General features: G+C 36.1%; 1 protein-coding gene across 1 annotated transcript in view; it reads right to left on the bottom strand.

Moving 5' to 3' along the window:
• Positions 1-1,974: 1,974 nt before the first annotated feature.
• Positions 1,975-21,778, bottom strand: part of C5H6orf163 (chromosome 5 C6orf163 homolog) — a 36,101-nt gene continuing 16,297 nt past the window's right edge. The window contains exons 3-5 of the mRNA XM_074187121.1: positions 14,939-15,046; positions 3,345-3,547; positions 1,975-2,481 (exon numbers count right to left, since the gene is read on the bottom strand). Coding sequence (XP_074043222.1) covers positions 2,037-2,481; positions 3,345-3,547; positions 14,939-15,046 — 756 coding nt within the window. The 3' untranslated portion in view covers positions 1,975-2,036. The remainder of the gene's footprint in view (positions 2,482-3,344; positions 3,548-14,938; positions 15,047-21,778) is intronic.

Raw genomic sequence — 21,778 nt, 5'->3', positions numbered from 1 at the left:
ATTCAAATCCAACCTCAATATTTAACTAGCTATGCCATTTAACTTCTCTTAGTTTTCATTTTCTCATCTGTAAAAATGGGAATAAAGTTGGTGTGAAGATCAAATGATAGAATAAGTATAAAATACTTTACAAACCTTAAATGCATAGAAATACTAGCTCTTATTGTCTGGAGCCAGGATGCCTGAGAGTTTGAATCCTTATTCTGAGATAACTTGGGCAAAGCTTTCATTCTCTAAACTTTAGTTTCATAAGTAAGATGGGAATAATATTTATCTCAAAATGTTGTTTTGAAGGATGTACAAAAAGAAACCTTCGGCATCATAGGAATGTTGTTATTTCTCTCTTTGCTGCTAATAAAATTGTGATTTTTAGTCTCAATGTAAAATTATGATATTAAAAATGCTTTCCCTACTTATCATAGAGTTGTGAAAATTAAATCAGATGTTTTTAACCATAAAACATCCTGTAACTATGATATTGTATATCATAGCTTCCCATCAGTCTATTTTCCTATTTCTCTTCATCCATCCAAACTCCTAAAAATTTATTCTCCCACTGCCCTCACCATCCATTAAATTCTTCAGCCTCCTAAATCTGGCTTCCTCACCCAATACTTTGCTGAAACAGCTGTATCAATACAATTGCCTTTTTTTAAAGGCCTCACTTTATCTACCTACATCTACATCTACAACTATGATATTGTATATCATAGTGGGGGTTAGTGTGATATCTATCACAGAAAAATTCTTGGCACATATTAAACAATAAAAAATATTTGTTGACTATCAAATGTCATATGTGTGTAGAAAATGCTCAGTGAAAAAATTCATTCTATAAATATGAACTGTTATCATTCCTATTACCAACTGTCTTTAAGGTCATATAGCCAATATGTGTCAAAAGTGGGGCTTCTTTACTCCAAGGCAGATTCTTTGTCACCATATTGTCTTTTCTCACAATTTTATCACAATTAAATACTCCAATTAAAATAATCAAAAAGATCTTGATTTTATCAGTATGGGCATACTCTCTCCCAAAATTTCATGATATGCAGTGACCAGACTAATTAATTAATTAAAGGAGATAAATATTTGTAAAATATTTGTAAAACAGCAAGATCTGTTCCAGGGCCTAGAGCACTCTGCCCCTTCACCTCCATCTAGCTTCTGTTAGGTTGAGATGAACCTATCTGGAGACAATCTTTGAAATAATAGAGAGTTTATGGAAAGAAGAAAATAAGAGCATCCAGAGAATATTCCTATATAAAGGTAGTTTGTGGAAAAGTCTAAAAGAGAAATTCAAAATAACGCTCTTTTTAAGTACAGATAAACAGAACAATAACTTCTATCCAAAACAAATTATGCACAAAATCACCATTTCTTTAAACTTATTTTAATACAACTATTTCTCAGAACTTAATCTTATTACAACTATTACCAGAATTATCAAACTTTACTGATAAGTTTATCATGATCTAGGGACATCAATGATGTTAATATAGTATTAACAGAATAATTTGCTTAAGTTTGATTTAATGAAGGGCACCTGTTCTTGGAAGGAGTTGGGGAATTATGAAGAAAACTCCCTAAAACTGTGCCGTATTACAAATTCAAGCCTCATTTACCCTTATTTTCTTCAAGACTCAGCTGAAATCCAACCTTTAACAGGAGGCCATAACTAGTCCCCTCCCCCACCTACTAATTCCTTTCTCCTTTAGATTACGTTCATCTATTCTGCATAATTCTTAAGTGTATCTAGATATTTACACGTTGCCTCCTTGATTAGAAAGTACTTTCCTCTAAGGCCTGTTTTCTTCCCTTAATTTTTTATCTCCAGTGTTTACCACATTGCCTAGAACACAGCAGATATTTAATAATTGATTATTGATTAGCTGACTTTAACAGTATTTTAAATCGGGTCTTTCTGATTCCAAGTCCATTTATTCAGCTATTAGACCACCAACTGCCTAACCCTATGAGGTTGAATGAATTTATTTGATGACAAGAATAACAAATGACTTCATCACAGGGTCATCTCAGCTAGATACTTGCTCAGTATGAGCTTCAATGTATTTTTGTACATAACTGGGTGGCGTCTTTCTTAGTGGCAGAATAAAATCTGCTTGCCCTGGGCCAAGTATAGGAAATGTAACGCTGATGTATTTCTGAAATGCCTCACGGGTTTCCAGTAGCTCCTCCTCTAGGAAATCTTTCCATCGGGTCATGTTCTCTAGTTCGTCAGACTTCTCATGCAGCTGGTCTTCACTGGTGGTCAGCTTGTTGGAAACTTCTGCTATGGCAGCCTTATGAAGGGTTTGCACCTCCTTCATGGCTTCTTTAGCTGCTTCTTCTTTTGTTTTTTGACTGAGGTTAAAAGCAAGGTTCATCTGGTGCTCTGTGGCTTTGGTGGCTTCTTTTATAGCTTTTTCAAGATTTTTATTACAGAGAATCTCAGCTTCCAGGATTTTCTCCTCATTTTTCCTAAAAAATAATGGATCATTAGGAAGTTAACAATTGATAATCAACTTATTCATCAATGATAAGCAAGTGTAGATTCAATGCATCCTATATACCAAACCATTTTTGTGCTAGAAGCTGGGAATATAAATACAAAGAATGAAATGATAACCTTCTTGCAAGAAGCTTACATTCTAGTAGGTGAAGCAACAATATAAGTGAACACAGAATAAATATTTAAAAATAAATACAAGAAAAAGGAGAGAGTATGGAATAGCAGAGAGACAGTCTCAAAGCCAGGAACACCTGAGTTCAAGTGACCTCTGACACATACTAGGCTGGTGTAACCCACTCTGGCAAATCACTTTACATTTCTGTGGTCTGGACAACTATCTAAAAACAGGGTCAGTGAACTACTCCACTATGTCAAATCAAGCCCATTTTCTTGTTTGTTTTAAAGCAGTGAACAACAAATAGTTTTTAGACTTTTAACTACAATAAAACTTTATTTTTAAAAATATAAAAGCTATTCTTAGCTTGCAAAATTTTTGACCATTGAGCCAGGAGTTTGCTGACCTCTGCCCCAAATGGCAGAGAAGGTGCCAATCTGCCTGATAGAGGAAGTTTTGCCACCTGAGGAAACCAGTAAGTCACTGTCTTAAAAATAGTTAGGAAGAGAGGGCCTCTCTAAATCCTGTGATCTATTCCTTCATTCCTCCTCAGCTATGAACAAGGATGGTCAGTTCCTGGATCTCTATATTACTTAACACATTATCTCATGGTGGTCTAAACACTTAGAGAAACCTCAATAAAAAGTCATCACTTACTTGGAAGTGTATTGGATAGAAAAAAAAATAGAACTTTTGCCTGGGGATTTTGAAGACTACCTCATCTCTTCATTCAGTAGTTTAGTAGCTATTTGTCGTTCTTCAGCTCTGACTTCTTCTATTGCCTGGAGCTTTTCATCATAGCACTCCTTTAGGATCTTCTGGATTCTATGGACCATACGCTGTTCAGCAGCCCTGTTATCTCTCCTCATTTCCTCTTCGATCAACTCTCTCATCTCTTGCCTAGTGAGTTTCACTTTTTCCTTAAGCAACATTAAAATAGGATTTAAAAAATGGATGATATTGAATTATACCTTCAAATTATATAAATGTATATAGGGAAGACATCATATCCAGATGCTATTGTAGTGGGAGAAGCTGCAATGTTTCCTATGATAATAGCATTGACAACATTGGTACGAGATAATACTTTTAAGTTTATGAGACATTTTTATATACTTTATGGCACCTTGGATTTCCATTGTGGGGGGAGGGTATATGTTATAGTGGAACAAACAGTGGATTTGGATTCAGAGGATTTTAGTTTGAATCCTAGTTTTGTCATATATATTAACTGTATATCACCTTAAGTTAATTCACTTCACTTCTTGTGGTCTCAGCCCCATCATTTGTAAAATAGTGGAGCCTGAACTAGATGATCTCTAAAGTCCCTTCTAATTCTATATCTGTGATCCTATGAATGAAGTTCTAGAGAACAGAATTTCCCTTAGAGCTTACAGCCCTCCACATCACTCCATAATATTTGTTTGAAATTCTTCCTTTTTTATTGGAACCCTTTTATTACTTCAATGACCCTGGATAGGACACTTAGCCTCTCTGGGCCTCATTTTTCTCATCTGTGAAATGAAGAATGATCTCAGAGGTCCCTTTTAAATCTAACTCTATGATACTACATGTGTTATTTATTTCCCAGGCCTGTTTTTTAAAAAAAGTATATTGTGTACTAACAAATTTTTCTTGGAGACACAATCAATCTTATAAACATGTCATATGCTTATAATTATTAATTTTATATATAAATACTATAAAACCTGTATCATAAGTATACAGTAATATAGGGTCTATTATCTACTGCACCAATGTATAACCTGTATCATAAATACAGTAATATACAAATAGCCTATTATCTATTCCACCAATAAGAGACTTCAGAAAACTGTAAATTTTGAGTTCTTAGAAAAACTGCTCAAGAGTTTTTGTTTCTATTGTTTCCTCCCTCTTCATCCCCCAATTCTTTGCTGTCAGTTATTAAGTTTTCTTGCCTGTCTTTTTTACCAAGTGTTGACTCTCTTTCTCATTCTCCATTCTTTCCCCATTTTTTCCTCTACCTCTCATTTGATTTTTAAAATCCTGTTGAATTCTCCAGGAATTCTTGATGGGCTCATGCCCAATTTGCTTTTATTCTTTAAGGCTTTACTTGTAGCTGTTTTGACATTTTTGTCTTCTCTTGAATTTGTGTCACAATTATCCTTGTCATCCTAGTCACTTGTTGTTGCATTCTAGTCTAGTTTTTCCCAGCCATTTCTCCCAGTCTATTTCTTGTCTCTTATGAGTGACAACAGGTATGCTTTTCTGCACTGGAACTGTGACCTCATCTAACTAGTGCTTCTCTTTGTCAATTTGGGCAACACAACAGGATCCTGAAAATAGAACTGTCAAAGAATAAAGTGTAATCTCTTTCTGACCAGTTGTCTGATCCCCATACCATCTGTGGACTGAGAGCGCCCAAAGCTGCTGCCGCCACTGTTGCAGCAGCCTCCAAGGTCTGTTGTTGGTTCATGCAATGGTGTGCACTGCCCTTGGAGCCAACCCCCCAAAGTTACAGACCTTTCCTACTGATCTCTTAAGTTGTCTTGGACTGGAAAAATGTGTCACCTTGATTTTTTTTTATTGGCTCTGCTATGTGTGCTATTGATTTAAAGCATTATTTTAAAATTGTTTAGAGGGGAATGTTGGAAGAGTTCATCTGAGCTACTGCCTCTACTCTGTCATCTTGGTTCCATCCAGATCCCTTATTTGTCAATAAAATTGCCAATTGCAGCCCCCCTCCTCACTTCTAATTTCCTGCTTCTGATCAACTTCAGTCATAGAAATATGATCAACTAGACAGTGTTGAGGCTAAAATAAGAGCAAATAGACTCCAGGAAGAATTTGAGAGATTCCCTTCTGTACAAAGTGAATTCTTAAATATGTGGAATTAGTGACATTTCTTTAGACTGTTTATTGGACTTGTGTTCTAAATCAGTGAGACTTCTGTACTGTACAGATCTAAAAAGATGAGGTGTTACTATAACACATTTGTATTTATATTGAATTTTTCAGGTAAGTTAAATGATTTTTCGATACTCTACTCTGGTGATGCCAGTGTCACATAATGGAAAGAACACTAGATTTGGAGTCAAAAAATATTGATTTGAACCCTAGCTTTTCAATTTACTACTTGTGTGACATGAGAAAAATCTGGGGTTCAGTTTCCTCATCTGTCAAATGAAGGAGCTGTATTAGATGGTCTCTGAAATTTCTTTCAATTCTAGTTGTTTGATCCTAATATGATGAAATTTAAATAAGCTAATCTAATTTTTTTTTCCAGGCTCAAGCCCTATTGGCATTGGGAGAAGAATAGCATACAGCTATCTACTCTTATCAGTATGATCTCCACTACTTAGTGAGGAGCAAGTCAATAAGAAAAGGGGAAGACATTAGAGTCAGGATGAAGGATCTATGGTTATGTAACTGATGGGACTTCCCTTCAAGTACTCACCTCAAGGCCCACTATGGGGCCCCAGGCCCCACTTTTTTATCTATTAGCAAGCCTAGGATTTGATTCAATAGTATTTCATGAGGGTTTCTGTCAGTTGCTATCTCTCTTTTATAGTCTAACAGTTTTCAAAAGCAGAATTACCTAGCCATAGCATGAAAAGGATACCTAGCAAGGATACAGCATTGACTCAGCTAGATATTCCTGAGTTTGGAATAAACATGCTGGTCTGCCATTCAGAAACCTGAAGAAAGTGCCAGATGATTCTTTATGTGCTCACACTTTTTAGGTCACTAGGAAATTATCAATCAATAGCTTAAGCCTTAAGTCTTGAGGATGATTTCAATGCTTTTTAAAGAAAGGCTAGTCTATTAGGAACACTATCTATCCCCAGAGAAAGAGCTCTGAATACAGTTTGAAGCATACTTTTTTTAACTTTATTTATATTGAGATTTCTTGAGGTGGGGGGAGGGGGGTCTATGTTTACTTTCATAGCATGACTATTATGGAAATGTTTTATATGTCCTTTTATATTCCTTCTATATGTCCTTTACATGTCATTTATATCTATATCCAAATTGTTTGTTTTTTTCAAAGGTGGTAGGGGGAAGCCCTCTACTGGGGAGGGAGAAAATTTGGAACTAAAAGTTTTTAAAATGAAATTTTAAAAATGAATGTTAAAAATTATTTTTATATGTAACTGGGGAAAATAAAATATTAAATGAAAGATAATAAATTGAAAAATTTTGAAGGACAAAATTTCAAAAAAAGAAAGAAAAACTAGTCTAAACTGTTATGAAGTACAAGGAAAAACCAGTGCAGTCTATATGGTAGGCCCTAGGAAATACTGCTCTTACCACAGAGGAAAAAACAAGGTGATTGTACAGAGAGCTTATCAGTCAATGATGCTGACTGGGTGAGGGGAGGTGAAGTGTGTGTGTGTGTGTGTGTGTGTGTGTGTGTGTGTGTGTGTGTGTATTTGTATGTGTGTATGAATAAATAGATATAGATATAGATCTCTTGCTTATTAGATTCATTTAGGGGGTGCCATAGTACCTAAGAGTTCTGGGCCTGGAGTCAGCAAGACTCATTCTCCTGAGTTCAAATCCAGTCTCAGACACTTAATAGCTGTGTGACCCTGGGCAAGTCACCCTGTTTGCCTCAGTTCTTTATCTGTAAAAAGAGCTGGAGAAGGAAATGGTAAACCACTCCAGTCTTTTTTGCCAAGAAAACCCCAAATGGGATCACAAAGAGTCAGAAAAATGACTAAACAAACTACACTGAGGACTATTTTAATTATTTTACAAATATTTCATTCAATCCTCACAAATATGAAAAGTAGGTGCTGTTTTATAATTCTCATTTTATAATTGAGGCAGACAAAGCACCTAGGGTCAAATTTTTGTAGAGCACTTAGTTATTAAGTATCTGAGGAAGGATTTGATCTGAGGGCATCCTGACTCCAGGTCCCAGCTGCCTCTATGGTTCTCTATTCAGACATTCTGGAAACTAGGTCTTCCTTGTTCCTTTTTATAATCTTCTCTATTGTCTGAGTGCACATTCTTTTTTTTTGATTGTTTTTTGCAAGGCAATGGGGTTAAGTGGCTTGCCCAAGATCACACAGCTAGGCAATTATTAAGTGTCTGAGTTCAAATTTGAACTCAGATCCTCCTGACTCCAGGGCAAGTTATTTGTCCACTGTGCCATCAAGTTGCCCCTGAGTGAGCATTCATAAAGCTTTCTGGGGTGTCCAGACAGCTGCTTTCCCCTTGCAGAATAAGAATCCAAATTCCTTCTACCACTCATATTCCTAACCTCTAAGTCCCATAGGAATGAGCAATTCCTTATTGGACCTTCTCAAGAATTTTCATTAAAATGTTTTCTGGACAAACAGGTTACAAATCAAACTTTCTCCTGGTTTTAGTTATTAGGACTTTATGAATAGCCAGTATTTGCTCCTTTCACGATCCTTCTTTAGTTCCTTTCAAAGATCCTTCAGATGAGAGGTGAATTATGATGACTTCAGTTTTGATCATGTTGGGTTTGAGATGTCTCTGGGACCATCAGTTTGAAATGTTTGAGAGGCAATTGATGATGTGAGATTGAAATGCAGGGGAGAAGGCAGTGTGGAGGCAGGAATTCCTAGAAATTCTCTTCTAGAACACTCTAAATACCTTCAAATTATGACTAACTAAAGTGTAATGTGTCAGAACCCACAGAAAGACTGGGTGAAACAATTTTCCAGTCTAAGACAACTTGGAAGACGTGACTCCACCAGGGTTAGAAGGGGCCACAGCACAGCCAGGGCCACACCTGTAGCAAAGAAGCTCCAGCCTTCCAGGAACAGTCTGGTGGATCTCTGAGTCCTTGGGGGTGCCAGGGTTCATGGCAGCAGGAGCAGTTTCCAGACCTTCCAACCCAGGGATCACAAAGGACAACTTGGAAGTTGAAAAGTCAGCTGGAAACCTCTGTCAGAATGAGCAGGCACCCAGTGTAGCTCAGGTCTCAGTGTAGACCTGCTCTGGGAAATGGAAGCAGACCCACTGAGCTGGCCAGCAGGGAGCTAGCAGCTGCTCCCAGAGTGTTCATTCCACAGATGGTAAGGGGGTGGGAGGAGACTGTCAAGGTCTCTCCTATGTCCTTGGGACAGGACTCTGGTGCTTTGTCCATATTCAGACCCTGGTCACAATCTGGGGCCCCTTATTGCCATAGCAGAGCAGGGGCCCTTCTCACAGCTCCAGGGCAGAGGAGAGGGCTTGTGGTCATCCACAGATCAGAGCACAGGCCAGGAGAGCACTCAAAAGTTTGGGAAGTGCATTAAAACCAGGTCATAGGCTGGGGAAATGAGTAAACAATATAAGAAAAAGAATCTGATAATTACTTTGGGCCCATGGAGGATCAAAACACACACTCAGGAGATGACAAAGTCAAAGCCTCGATATCCAAAGCTTCCAAGAAAAATAAGAATCAGACTCAGAATGTGGAAGAACTCAAAAAAGATTTTGAAAATCAAGTAAGGGAGGCAGAGGAAAAATTGGGAAGAGAAATGAGAGAAATGCAGGAAAATTATGAAAATCAAGTCAATATCTTGGTGAAAGAGATGCAAAAAAATATTGGAGAAGAAAACATGTTAAAAACCAGTTTAGGTCAAATGGAAAAAGCAGTACAAAAGGTCAATGAGGAGAAGAATAATCTAAAAAAGCACAATTGGCCAGATAGAAAAAGAGATAAGAAAGCTCTCTAAAGAATTATGACTAATGTATAGTACTGTATAACTCTTTCAAATGTACAATGGAATTACATGGGAAGCTAATGACTTTGTGAGAAATCAAGAAACAATAAAACAAAACCAAAAAATGAAAAACTAAAAGAAAATGTGAAATATCTCATTGGAAAAACAACTGACCTGGAAAAAAGATCCAGAAGAGATAATTTTTAAATTATTGGGCTACCTAATAGTCAGGACAAGGAAAAAAGCATTGACTTAATTTTTAAAGAATTTCTCCAGGAAAATTGCCCTAAGATCCTAGAAGCAGAATGTAAAATAGAAATTGAGAGAAACCACTGATCTTCTCCTGAAAGAGATCCCCCCCCCCCAAAAAAAAAACTTCCCAGGAATATTATAGCCAAGTTCAGAACTCCTAAGTCAAAGAGAAAATATTATAAACAGCCAGAAAGAAACAATTCAAATATCATGGTGCTACAGTCAGGATTACCCAGGATTTAGCAGCATCTACATTAAGGGCTGGTAGGACTTGAAATATTGTATTTTGGAAGGCAAAAGAGCTTGGATTATAACTGAGAATCAACCACCTAGCAAAACTGAACATCCTCTTCCAGGGGAAAAGATGGAAATTCAATGAAATGGGGGAATTTCAAACTTTCCTGTTGAAATGACAAGAATTGAACAGAAAGTTTAATCTCCAAGGATTCAGGTGAAGCATAGAGAGGATGGACAGGAAGGACTAATTATGAGGAATTTAATGATGTTGAACTGCTTGTATTTCTGCATGGGAAGAAGATACTGATAACTCATAAAATTCATTTATTAGAGCAGTTAGAAAGAGTATATATATATATATATATATATATATATATATATATTATACACACACACACACACAAGGCAGAAAGGCAGAGGAGGGAGTTGAATATGAAGGTATAATATATTATAAAGATGGAGTCAATGGGAGAAAAAGGAATATACTGGGAGAAAGGGAAAGGAGAGGTAGAATGGGCTAAGATATTTCACAAAAAGTCAAGAAAGGGAAATGAATGAGTCTTCATTCTCATTGGAAATGGCTGAGAGAAAACAACATACACACTCAATTGGGTATAGAAATCTATCTTACCCTAGAGGAAAAGGGAAGGAAAGGGATGGGAGAAAGGGGATGGGGGAGGGGAGGGAGGGAGTAGATGATAGAGGAGAGGGAAGATGGTGGAAGAGGGTAGTCAGATATAACACACTTTTTTTTTTTGCAAGTTGGTGGGATTGGGTGACTTGCCCAGGGTCATGTGGCTAGGTGATTGTTGGGTGTCTGAGGCTAGAGTTGGGCTCAGGTCCTCCTGGCTCCAGGGCTGGTACTCTGTCCACTGTACCATTTGGCTGCCCCACAACCCATTTTTGAGGAGGATGAAGGTGAAAGAAGTGAGAGAATAGAATAAAAATGGGAGTTGGGAGGAATAGATGGAGGGAAATACAGTTAGCAATGGCAATTATGGGAAAAATATTGAAGTAATTTCTCTGATGGACTTATGATAAAGAATGAGATCCATCTCAGAGACAGAGCTGATGGTATCTGAACGCAGACTGAATTACAATTTTTTTCCTTTTTCTCACTTTGTTTTTCGTGAGGTTTCTCTATCCTTGTGAAGGGGGGGGATTATGTTTACTTTTACAAGACTATTTTAGTAATGTATAAATAAATAAATAGTTAAAAAAACTCAAGGGAGAGACAGGGGCTAGGGATACCTTCTGCATAGATTTGATATGAGAGATGGTGAAGTCACAAAAGAATGTGTAGTGATTGAAGAAAAGAAGACAGTACCTTTGAATAGGGAGAATGACATAGATGATGTGCTAGCAAGGGAGACAGAGAAGAAATAATTAGACATATAGGAGGAGAACCAGGAGGGAGTGACAACTCAAAAGCTCAAAGAAGAGAGAATATCTAAGAGAAGAAGATAATAAACAGTGTCAAATATAGCAGATAGTTCTAGAAGGGTGCAGACTAAGAAAAGTCTCTTAAGATTTGGAATTAAGAGATCACGGATAACTTTGGAGAGAAGTTTCAGTTGAGTGATGAGATCAGGAGTCAAACTGAAAAGAATCAAGGATTGAGAAGAGAAGAAGTCAAAGCATGTAAACTGCTTTTTTTTTTAGGAGAGGTTGAGAAGATGAAATGAGACATATGATTAGTAACCTTAAAGAGATGGCTGGAACTGAAGACTTTTTTTTTAAATGCTGGAATATTTAAACAAAGACCAAAGACTATTACCTTTAATTTAGAAGAAAACATTATCTTATTATGTAATTTTGCTATCTCTTATACTTTATTTTTTTTCCTTAAGGATATGATTTTTCTCTCATCACATTCAACTTAGATCAATGTATATCATAGAAACAATATAAGGACTAACAGACTGCCTTCTGTGGGGGGGGGAGGGAAGCAAGATTAGGGGGAAAATTGTAAAATTCAAAATAAATAAAATCTTTCTAAAAAAAATGACTTTGAAGAAGCAACTGGTTGGTACAACGAATAGAGCACCAACCCTGGAGTCAGGAGGACCTGAGTTCAAATCTGATCTCATACACTTAATAATTGCCTAACTGTGTGACCATGGGCAAGTCACCTAACCCCATTGTCTTAAATAAATAAAAAAAATTATGACTTTGCGTTACTAAGCTGTTTTGACTATTATAAACCAACAAATTAAAAAAACACATGAATTTTGAAGGAGAAAAATAAAATAAAAATGCTGGAATATGAATGTCTTGTAATTGGTTACCCTGTTTATAGTTTCTTCCCTTTATAATCCATTCTCCACAGAGTTGCCAAAATAATCTTCCTGGGGCATAGGTCTAAGAGGTAAGTTGCTTTGGTTCAAAAACCTTCAGCATATGATAAGCCTGGAGGAAAAAAGAAATCCACAAGAATCCACAATTGGAGTCCCTGACACTTACTTACATTTCCAGCCTTATTTCATAATCCTCTTCCTTATAAATGTATTTTCCAATCATCTTGAACTATTAGATATTCCTTGAACTCTAAGACCTACCTAGAGATATTTGCACAAACTGATCTTCACACTTGAAATGGAATTGCTGATCTCCATCTCTTAGAATACTTATTTTCTTTTTAAGTTTGGTTCATCTGTCACCTCCTTTATGAAACTTTTCTTCATCTTCTCAGTTGTTATTTCTCTCTCACCTCAGGTTTCCTTGTGATTTACTTTTTTTTTAATACATATTATAAACCCTTAGTAATATGTAAGTTCTTTGAGAACAGGGATTATTTTGTTCATAGTAGACATTTAACACTGATTAAATTTAATCTATTCTCCAACTTGTCCACAAGTACTTAATGGTTTTATCATGCTAAGATCCAGATATTTTTGTTTATACTTTGTTTTCTCTGGTTTTATGAATACAGCATCCTGTCAAAAAATGAAGTGTTGTTTATCTGGCATGACTCAAGCAGAAGAGACCCAAGAAGCATCCCAGCAAAAATTAGCAAAAATCAGAAGAAAGCAACTTTATTTAGCTGAGTGAACAGAACAGCAGGGACCCAAATTCAGCAGAGAAAGCAGTTAACCTGCCTCCCCTAGAAGAGCAGCATCTAAGGCTTGAGTTGTGCTGGCCTTGCATATTACCCTAGAGATATGAATCCCTTACAAAAATGGCTCATTCTTCTCATATTCCTTGGTCCCAAATGTTCCTTAAATGTAAGCAACTCTCTGCATGTTTCCTGGTCACACAGACTCTCTGTTCCTTCTCTCCCATGGTTGATATAACAACTTGATATGTGTACAACTGTGTGTATGGGGACTAGACTCCTATAAAGGTATTCTACCCGCAACCACTCTTTACTGCCTTTTTCTAAGTTATCAGTTAACATTGGAAAATGATTCTATTGTTGATGCTCCACAGTAAAATGCAACTCTGAATAGTGGTGAAAGAGTAAAAGTAAGGAAAAAACACTATTAATGCAAAAAAGAGTAAACAAAAACAAAATTAAAAATCTAACAGTTATTTGAGAGACAGAAAAATATTCTGAAAAATAAATACCTGACCCTCAAGTATAAATATATCTATGCAGTCATGCAAAAAGAGAGCTCTGTATATATGACTTTTTTCTCAAGTATTTACATTATATTAATTTCCCATCTGATCTCTCTCATTTTTAAAGCACTTTACAAACACATTCTTAACAATATTCTTCTGAAGTAGCAAAACAGCTCTTGCTATTCTCATTTTATAGCTAGGGTAATTAAATTTCAGAAAAGTCTTACAGTAAAGACGAATCAGAACCATTTTTTTTAACAGAACTAGTCAGATCTTCTGATTATAACTGCAAAGGTTTTTCCACAACCCCACCCATTTCTTTACAACTATAATCCTTGCCTTAAACAAAAGAACAAAGTGTCTTTTTTTCCCTAGCTACCTAAAGCTTACAGATAACAGGACCTAAACATGGCTGAATAGGCAAAATAGCAAAGGAAAATCTAATAAGTACTGTTTTCCTCTCCTCAAATGCTTTGAGAACTCTAATGAACCATTAGAATTTGAGATTGTTGGATTGATTCCCTACATACATTTGAGCAGACATGAAAGATTTCATCTGCCCAGATCCTCATCATCCCAATCACGATCTTTTGCAGAACTGCCTGCCTTCTTGTAACAAAGCCTAGCACAATATCCCTCCCTGGCACTTGTCCTTGGTCCTCTGACATTGGAATTCTGCTTCCTATTCCTATCACTGTGGGCCTTCTTATGAATAACTTGACCCTATAATCTTATTACTATAAGACTATAAACTTCATTCTCTAAGTAGAACCCAAACTTTGAGCCCAATTTCCCCCAATTTCCATGGACCTGGAATAATCCCTCAGACACAAGCTGAGTGAATGTGGGCAAGTTACTTAATCCCTCTCAGCCTCAGCCTTCTCATCTGTGAAATGGGGCATGAAAATAACATCTAGTCCCAAGGTTGTTGTGAGGATCAAATGAGATAACATTTGTAAAATGATTTGTAAACCTTAAAGTGCATTATATTTCTAGCTATCATTATGTTATTATTGTAGTTATTGTTATAGTACCATTTTCTCCAGGACAGAAAATCAAGGCTGAGTCGAAGCTATTTCTCAGAGCACATTTTCTGATGCCAGAGACAATCAGTTAAGTTTTAGGCGGGGTTTCTTCCTAGCAAGTCTGCCAATTTTGCCTTTTGGCTTCTTAACTGAGGAATAGGTCTAAGAGTTGCCTTCCATCTTGGACCTGGTTGTCTACACTACATATACTTAAGGGCTATCTATGTCTTGGCCTAAAATTTGCCATCTCTATCCTGTGGAAGTCCAGGGTTTCATCTTCCCTTTCAGCATGGTGTCCTATGCAGAAGGGAAAAGCAGGGAGGAAGCCCAAGAGGTGGTTGTGGTACTCCATCACTGCACAGTTGTTTACTGTTAATCTCAAAAGGGCACCCTCTCCCTCCCCCCATTCCTCCTATTCCTACTGGTTCCTTTGAAACCTTCCCACCCTTTCCCAGAGGAGCACTGATTTCAATCTTCCATGTGATTCTGTTTCATACCATTACTTACATATTTTACACATTGCCCTAAGTGAATTTACAGTGATAACAAGTAAGTCAGTCCAAACCTGCAATTCATTTTCATGTTCTTCCTTTAAAGTTTCTATTTCTTCCAGGTGTTTATTATTGACTTTCTCGACAGCTTTTTTGATTGCCTTGTCTGTTACAGCCTCAGCCTTTGAGAGAGAGAGAGAGAAATTCCATGTAAGAAAATCCATTAATTTATTCTGAGAAGTAGCAAAGTCAATTTGCCATTACTCTGGGGAGTGGAGCAACAAATTTGAATTCACTAACAACTAGCAGATAAAGCCACATATCCACTTATTTTGTGGACTCTACTTCCCTCTAGTGGCTGACTTTCATGCAACTTGCACTGGAGAGAAAAGGTAAAAACTCATCTTGTAGAGTTAAACTGATGGTATAAATCAGGGGCAACCAGTCTATTCTCATTACATAGTGCATTGCAGTAAGGGCCTGCTCAGAAAGAAGGGAGGAGCTGTCCAGTTTCTTCAGAATTAAGCCTTCTCAGTATAATTATGTTTGATGTGGGTTCCCAAAGCATCATAAATCATAAGATCATGGGTTTAGAGGCAGAAGGTACCTTGACGATCTATAAGCTTCCCCATTTTAGAGATGTGGAAATGGAGTCTCAAAAAGTGGCAAGGTATCAGGTTGAAAACAATGTCAGAAACTGAACTGAAGTCATCTCATTACAAATATGTGACTCTTTTCATTTCACTACATGGGTCCAAGGAAAGTGAGATGAAAAGATCCTTAAAATATTAGTCTAGTCCAATGCCCTCACTCTACAGATTAAAAAACAAAACAAAACAAGGCAAAGACACAGACAATTTTGGCTCAAGGCCAGGTAGTATTGGGATTGGGGTTCAAATCCTATTCCTATAACTCAGTCCAGTTCACCTACCATTCCATCATGACAGAACATTGATGTATTCATTCAAATTGTGAAATATTTTTACTATTGCTTCCCTTCTCTCTGCTTTTTTAAGTTTTAACTAGGTTCCTACACTGGTCTTAATCTCTTCTACTGAACCCCTGTTATATTTCCTTTGCTGAAATATATTCTAGAGGGACAGAGTCAAGATGGTGGGGAAAAGCCAGTAACTTCCCCAAACTCTCAGCCTTCTCTCAGAAACATTAATCAAGAGTCTCAACTGATTCTGGAATGACAGAAACCATAAAAGAACAGAGTGGACCAAAATTCAGCAAGGTCTGCCTTGGGTGGAGAGGGAGTGTGACCAAAAATAGGGAGCAAAACCCAGGGCAGCCCAAGAATTCTTTCAGTGCTCTTCAGTATAGACAGGGTACAGAATGGGACCAGTCAAAAATTCTCAGCCATAGTAAAGGCCCCCAAGGGTCCTGGCTTAACAGACCAATGAGACAGCTAGCCAACTGAAAGGGCTCCAATAAAGTACCCCTGATCCCCTGTTCAGCCACAGTGACTGGGTTTTATGATCCAGCCCAGTGAGCAAGCCATGGGCACTACTCTCGATGTGGGCCCTCTTTCAACTCAAGAAGTGTGGGTTAGTGCCCAGGGTCAAAGTTTAAAATGAATTTTAAAAAAAGTCAGAGAAAAACTGGGACTATAGAAAGCAACCTTGGAGATAAGGGAAAGCACAAGATCTCAGAAGAGGATGGCAGAAAAAGTAAACATGTGAAGCTGCAGAAGAGAATATGAATTCTTCTCTAGTCTCAAAAGGCTTCTTGGAAGATCTCAAAAAGTATTTTAAAAATCAAGTAGAAAAATTGGGGAAAGAAATGCAAGATAAATTCAACATCTTGCAAAAGAAAAAAATGAAACTTGACTGAAGAAAATAAATCCTTTAAAAATACAATGGGGGGCGGGGCTAATTGGTACAGTGGATAGAGCACCGGCCTTGAAGTCAGGAGTATCTGAGTTCAAATCCAGCCTCAGACACTTAATAATTACCTAGCTGTGTGGCCTTGGGCAAACTACTTAACCCCATTGCCTTGCAAAAAAAAATACATTTGGGCAAATGCAAAAAGAAAATAATTCCTTCAAAAAATATTATTGGAGAAAGGGAAAAAGATAAACAGTTTCTTAAAAGTAAAATTGGCCACATGGTAAAGGAGATACAAATTAACTGAAGAAAATAATTCTTTGAGGAATAGACTTGGGTAGTCAAATAAATTTAAAAAAATGAAAAATATAGAAGAAATAGCTCATTGAAAAACAACTGACTTGGAAAATAGATCTAGGAGATATAATTTAAGAATTACTGAACTTCCATAAATTGCCTGATTAAAAAAAAAAGACTGGACAACATATTTCAAGAAATAATAATGGAAAACTGCCTTGATATTCTAGAACCAAAGTATAAAATCATCATTCGAAGAATCTACTGATCATTTCCTGAAAGGGATCCCCAAATGAAAACATCAAGGAGCATTTTAACCAAATTACAGATTTATCAGATCAAGGAGAAAAATCCCCCAGGGGACTATTAAGAAGCAATTTTAATACCAAAGAGTCACAGTCAGGACTACCAGGACTTGGCCAGAATCCAGTTAAGGGCCTGGAAAATGAGGGCAAAGGAGCTTGGATTACAACCAAGAATCAACTCTCCAGAAAAAATTCAGCATACTGTCAGGAGAAAAGTGGACATTAAATGAAATAGTGAATTTCAAATTTTCCTGATTAAAAAAAAACAGAACTGAACAGAAAATTCAATCTTCAAACACAAAAAGATAAACAAGGGAAAAGAAAAAAGAAAGTTTAAACTGGTTACATCCCTACACACAAAGATATATATATATATATATATATATATATATATATATATATATATATATATACATATATATATCTCTTAAAAACTGTATCTCTATTAGAGGGAATATACTTAGACAGAAAGTTATGGGCATTAGTTGATTTTGATGGGATGAATTTTTAAGAATTAAGACTTAAAAAAAGATTATACCAGGATGGGAGAAGGGAGAGGCAGGAGAGGTAAATTATAACCCATGAAAGAGGTATAAACTATATATTACAATACAGGGAAAGAAAGGAGGGGGTGAAAAGTGTTTCAATCTTATTTTCAATGGATTTGGCCCAAAGAGGGACTAACATATACACTCAGATGGGCTAGAAATTTATCTTGCACTACAGGGAATTAGGAGAGAAAGGAGGGAAGGGAAGGAGGAGGTTGATGGAAGTGAAGGAAGAAAGGAAGAGAAAAGTAAAAGGGGAAAGGAAAAAGAAAAGGAAAGGGGGGGCAGATAGGAGAGGAGAGATTGAGGGATATAGTATTTAGAAGTTAAACACTGTTAAGGCAGAATAAGATGAAAAGAGAAAGAATAGTACAAACAGAAGGGAGAAGGATGGAGGGAAATAAAGAGATAGTAATTATAACTGTGAATGTGAATGGGATGAACTCTCCCATAAAAAAAGAAGTGTGGATTAAAAAACAGAATCTTACAATATGTTGTTTACAAGAAACATATTTGAAGCAGAGGGATACATATTTGAAGCTGAGAGTAAAAAGTAAAAGTAAAAGTGAAAAAAATTCTATATTATGCTTCAACTGAAGTGGGGAAAAAAAGTAGGGTTAGCAATCCTTATCTCAGAAAAAGCTAAAGCAAAAAATAAATCTCAATAAAGAGATAAGGAAGGGAACAACATCTTCTTAAAAGGCACCATAGATAATGAAGTAATTTAAGTACTAAAACATGCATGCATGTACCAAGTGGTATAGCATCCAAATTCTTAGAGAAGCTAAATGAGTTACAGGAAGACATAGAGAACAAAACTATATTGCTGGGGGAGTTCAATCTCCCTCTTTCAAAATTAGATAAATCTAACTACAAAATAAACAAGAAGTTAAGGAGGTGAATAGAATTTTAGAAAAGTTCTTTGGAATATACCTTTTTCTTAGGGGTACATAGCACCTACAAAAAAATTGACCATATATTATGGTGTAAAAACCTCACGATCAAATGCAGAAAGGCAGAAATATTAAATGCATCCTTTTTCAGATCATGAGGCAATAAAACCTACATGTAATAAAGGGCCATGGAAAGATAAACTAGAAATTAATTGGAAACTAAACAGCCTAATTTTTATAGAATAAGTGAATCAAGCAACATATCACAGAAATAATTAAAACTTCATCTAAGACAATGATAATAATGAGAAAAAATACCAAAACTTGTGGGATTACAGTCATAGTTGTTATTAGGGGAAATTATCTATTTCTAAACACTTACATGAATAAAATAAAGAAAAAAGAGTCAATGAATTGGACATGCAACTAAAAAAAAGAACAAATTATAAATCCCCCAATTAAATACCAAAGTAGAAATTCTGAAAATCAAAGAGAAATTAATAAAACTGAACATAAGAAAAAGAAATTGAAGGACATAGAATAGATAACGAAGAAACAAAACTTTCACTCTTTTCAGATGAAATGATGGTATTAGAGAATACAAGAAAATCAACTAAAGACTACTTGAAACAATTATCAACTTTAGCAAAGTTGTAGGTTATAAAATATAACCACATAAATCATTAGCATCTTTTTTTTAGGTTTTTGCAAGGCAAATGGGGTTAAATGACTTCCCTAAGGCCACACAGCCAGGTAATTATTACGAGTCTGAGGCTGGATTTGAACTCAGGTACTCCTGACTTCAGGGCCAGTGTTCTATCCATTGCACCACCTAGCTGCCCCCAGTCATCAGCATTTCTATATAGTACCAACAAGACAGCAAATAAGAGAGAAATTCCATTTAAAGTAACTGTAGACAACATAAAATACTTGGGAATTTACCTGCCAAGACAATCTCAGAAACTATATGAAAATATATAAAACACTTTTCACACAAACTCAAATCAAAGTAATTGGACAAATGTCAATTGCTCATGGGTAGGCTGAAATAATAATAATAATAATAATAATAATAATAATAATAATAACAACAACAACAACAACAATTCTACCTAAACAAAATTACCTATTAAGTGTCATATCAATCAAACTAACAAAAAGCTATTTTACAGAGGTAGAAAAAATAGTAACAAAATTCATCTGGAACAACAAAAGGTCAAGATTATCAAGGAGATTAATAAAATTTTTTTTAAAAAGCAAAGGAAGGTGGCCTAGCCGTACCAGATCTAAAATTCTATTATAAAATAGTAGTCATCAAAACTGTTTGATGACTAATAAATAGAATGGTGAAATAGATTAGATACAAAAGAAACAGCACGAAATAACTATGGTAATCTACTGTTTGATAAACCCAAAGAGTCCAGCTTATGGGATAAGAACTCTTTAACCAAAACTGCTGGGAAAACTGGAAAATAGTATGGCAAAAACCAGGCACAGACTAACATCTCATACCTTCTAACAAGGTAAAGTCAAAATGGGTACAGAATTTAGACATCAATGGTGATACCAATTAGGAGAACAAGGAAAACTTTATCTCTCAGATCTATGGAAAGGGGAGGACTTTATAACCAAACAAAAGAAAGAGAACATTATAAAACGCCAAATGGATAATTTTGATTATAGTATATTTAAAAGGTTTTATACAAATAAAACCAATGCAACCAAGATTAAAAGGAATGCAGTAGGGACAGCTAGGTGATGCAGTGTATAGAGCACTGGCCCTGGAACCAGGAAGACCTGAGTTCAAATTCAGCCTCAGACACTTAATAATTACTTAGCTGTGTAACCTTGGGCAAGTCACTTAATCCCAAGTCTCACAAAAACCAAAGGGGGAAATAAAAAAGAATTCAGTATGTTGAAAAACAATTTTTATGTTAGTATTTCTGATAAAGGACTCATTTCTAAAATCTATAGAGAACTGAGTCAAATTTATAAGAATACAAGTCATTCTTGATAAATGGTCAAAGGAAATGAACAGGCAGTTCTCTGTTGCAGGATGTAAAATAAACCCACATTTCTTTGGAGAAATTAAAGATTTTTATAGTCATCTGAGGTACCGCTTCACACCTATCATATTGGCCAATGTGACAAAAAAAGGAAAACGATCAATGTTGGAGGGGATGTGGGAAAACTGGGACACTAATATCTTGTTGGTGGAATTGTGAACAGATCCAACCATTCTGGAGGGCAATTTGGACCTATATCCAAAGAGCAATAAAACTGTACATACCTTTTTTTATCCAGCAACATCATTACTAGGTCTGTATCCCAAAGAGATTATAAGAAAGGGTAAAAAATTCACATATACAAAAATATTTACAGCACATCTTTTAGTAGTGGCAAAAAATTGGAAATTGAAGGAATGTCCATCAATTGGGGAATGGCTAAACAAATTGTGATATATGAATGTGCTGAAGTACGTTGTTCTGTAAGAAATCATGAGTGGCTGGACTTCAGAAAAGTTTGGAAAGACTTGCATGAATTGATGCTGAGTGAAGTAAGCAGAACAAGAACATTATACACATTAAAAGCATTGTGTGAAGGTCAACAATGATGGACTTGTTTGTTCTTCTCAGCAATACAATAATCAAAGACAATTCTAAAGAACTTGTGATAGAAAATACCATCCACATCCAAATTAAAAACTATGGAGCCTGAATGCTGAGCAAAGCATGCTATTTTCTTTTTTTACAAAATTTTTATTTATTTAAGGCAATAGGGTTTTGAGTGACTTGCCCAGGGTCACACAGCTAGGAAATATTAAGTGTCTGAAGTCAGATTTGAACTCAGGTCCTCCTGACTCCAGGGCCAGTGCTCTATCCATTGCACCACCTAGCTGCCTCCACTACACCATCTAGCTGCCCCTATGTACCACTTAGCTGCCCCTATTTTCAATTTTTAAAAATTATTTTATTTTTTCCTTTTTGCTGTGTGACCTTGGGCAAGTCAGTTAACCTTTTTGCTCTGATTCTCCTTTCACAA

The sequence above is a fragment of the Macrotis lagotis genome, chromosome 5 (genome assembly GCF_037893015.1).
Source record: "Macrotis lagotis isolate mMagLag1 chromosome 5, bilby.v1.9.chrom.fasta, whole genome shotgun sequence".
Classification (NCBI taxonomy): domain Eukaryota; kingdom Metazoa; phylum Chordata; class Mammalia; order Peramelemorphia; family Peramelidae; genus Macrotis; species Macrotis lagotis.
The sequence above is the reverse complement of the archived record's forward strand: the minus strand, read 5'-3'. Positions and strand labels throughout refer to the sequence as shown.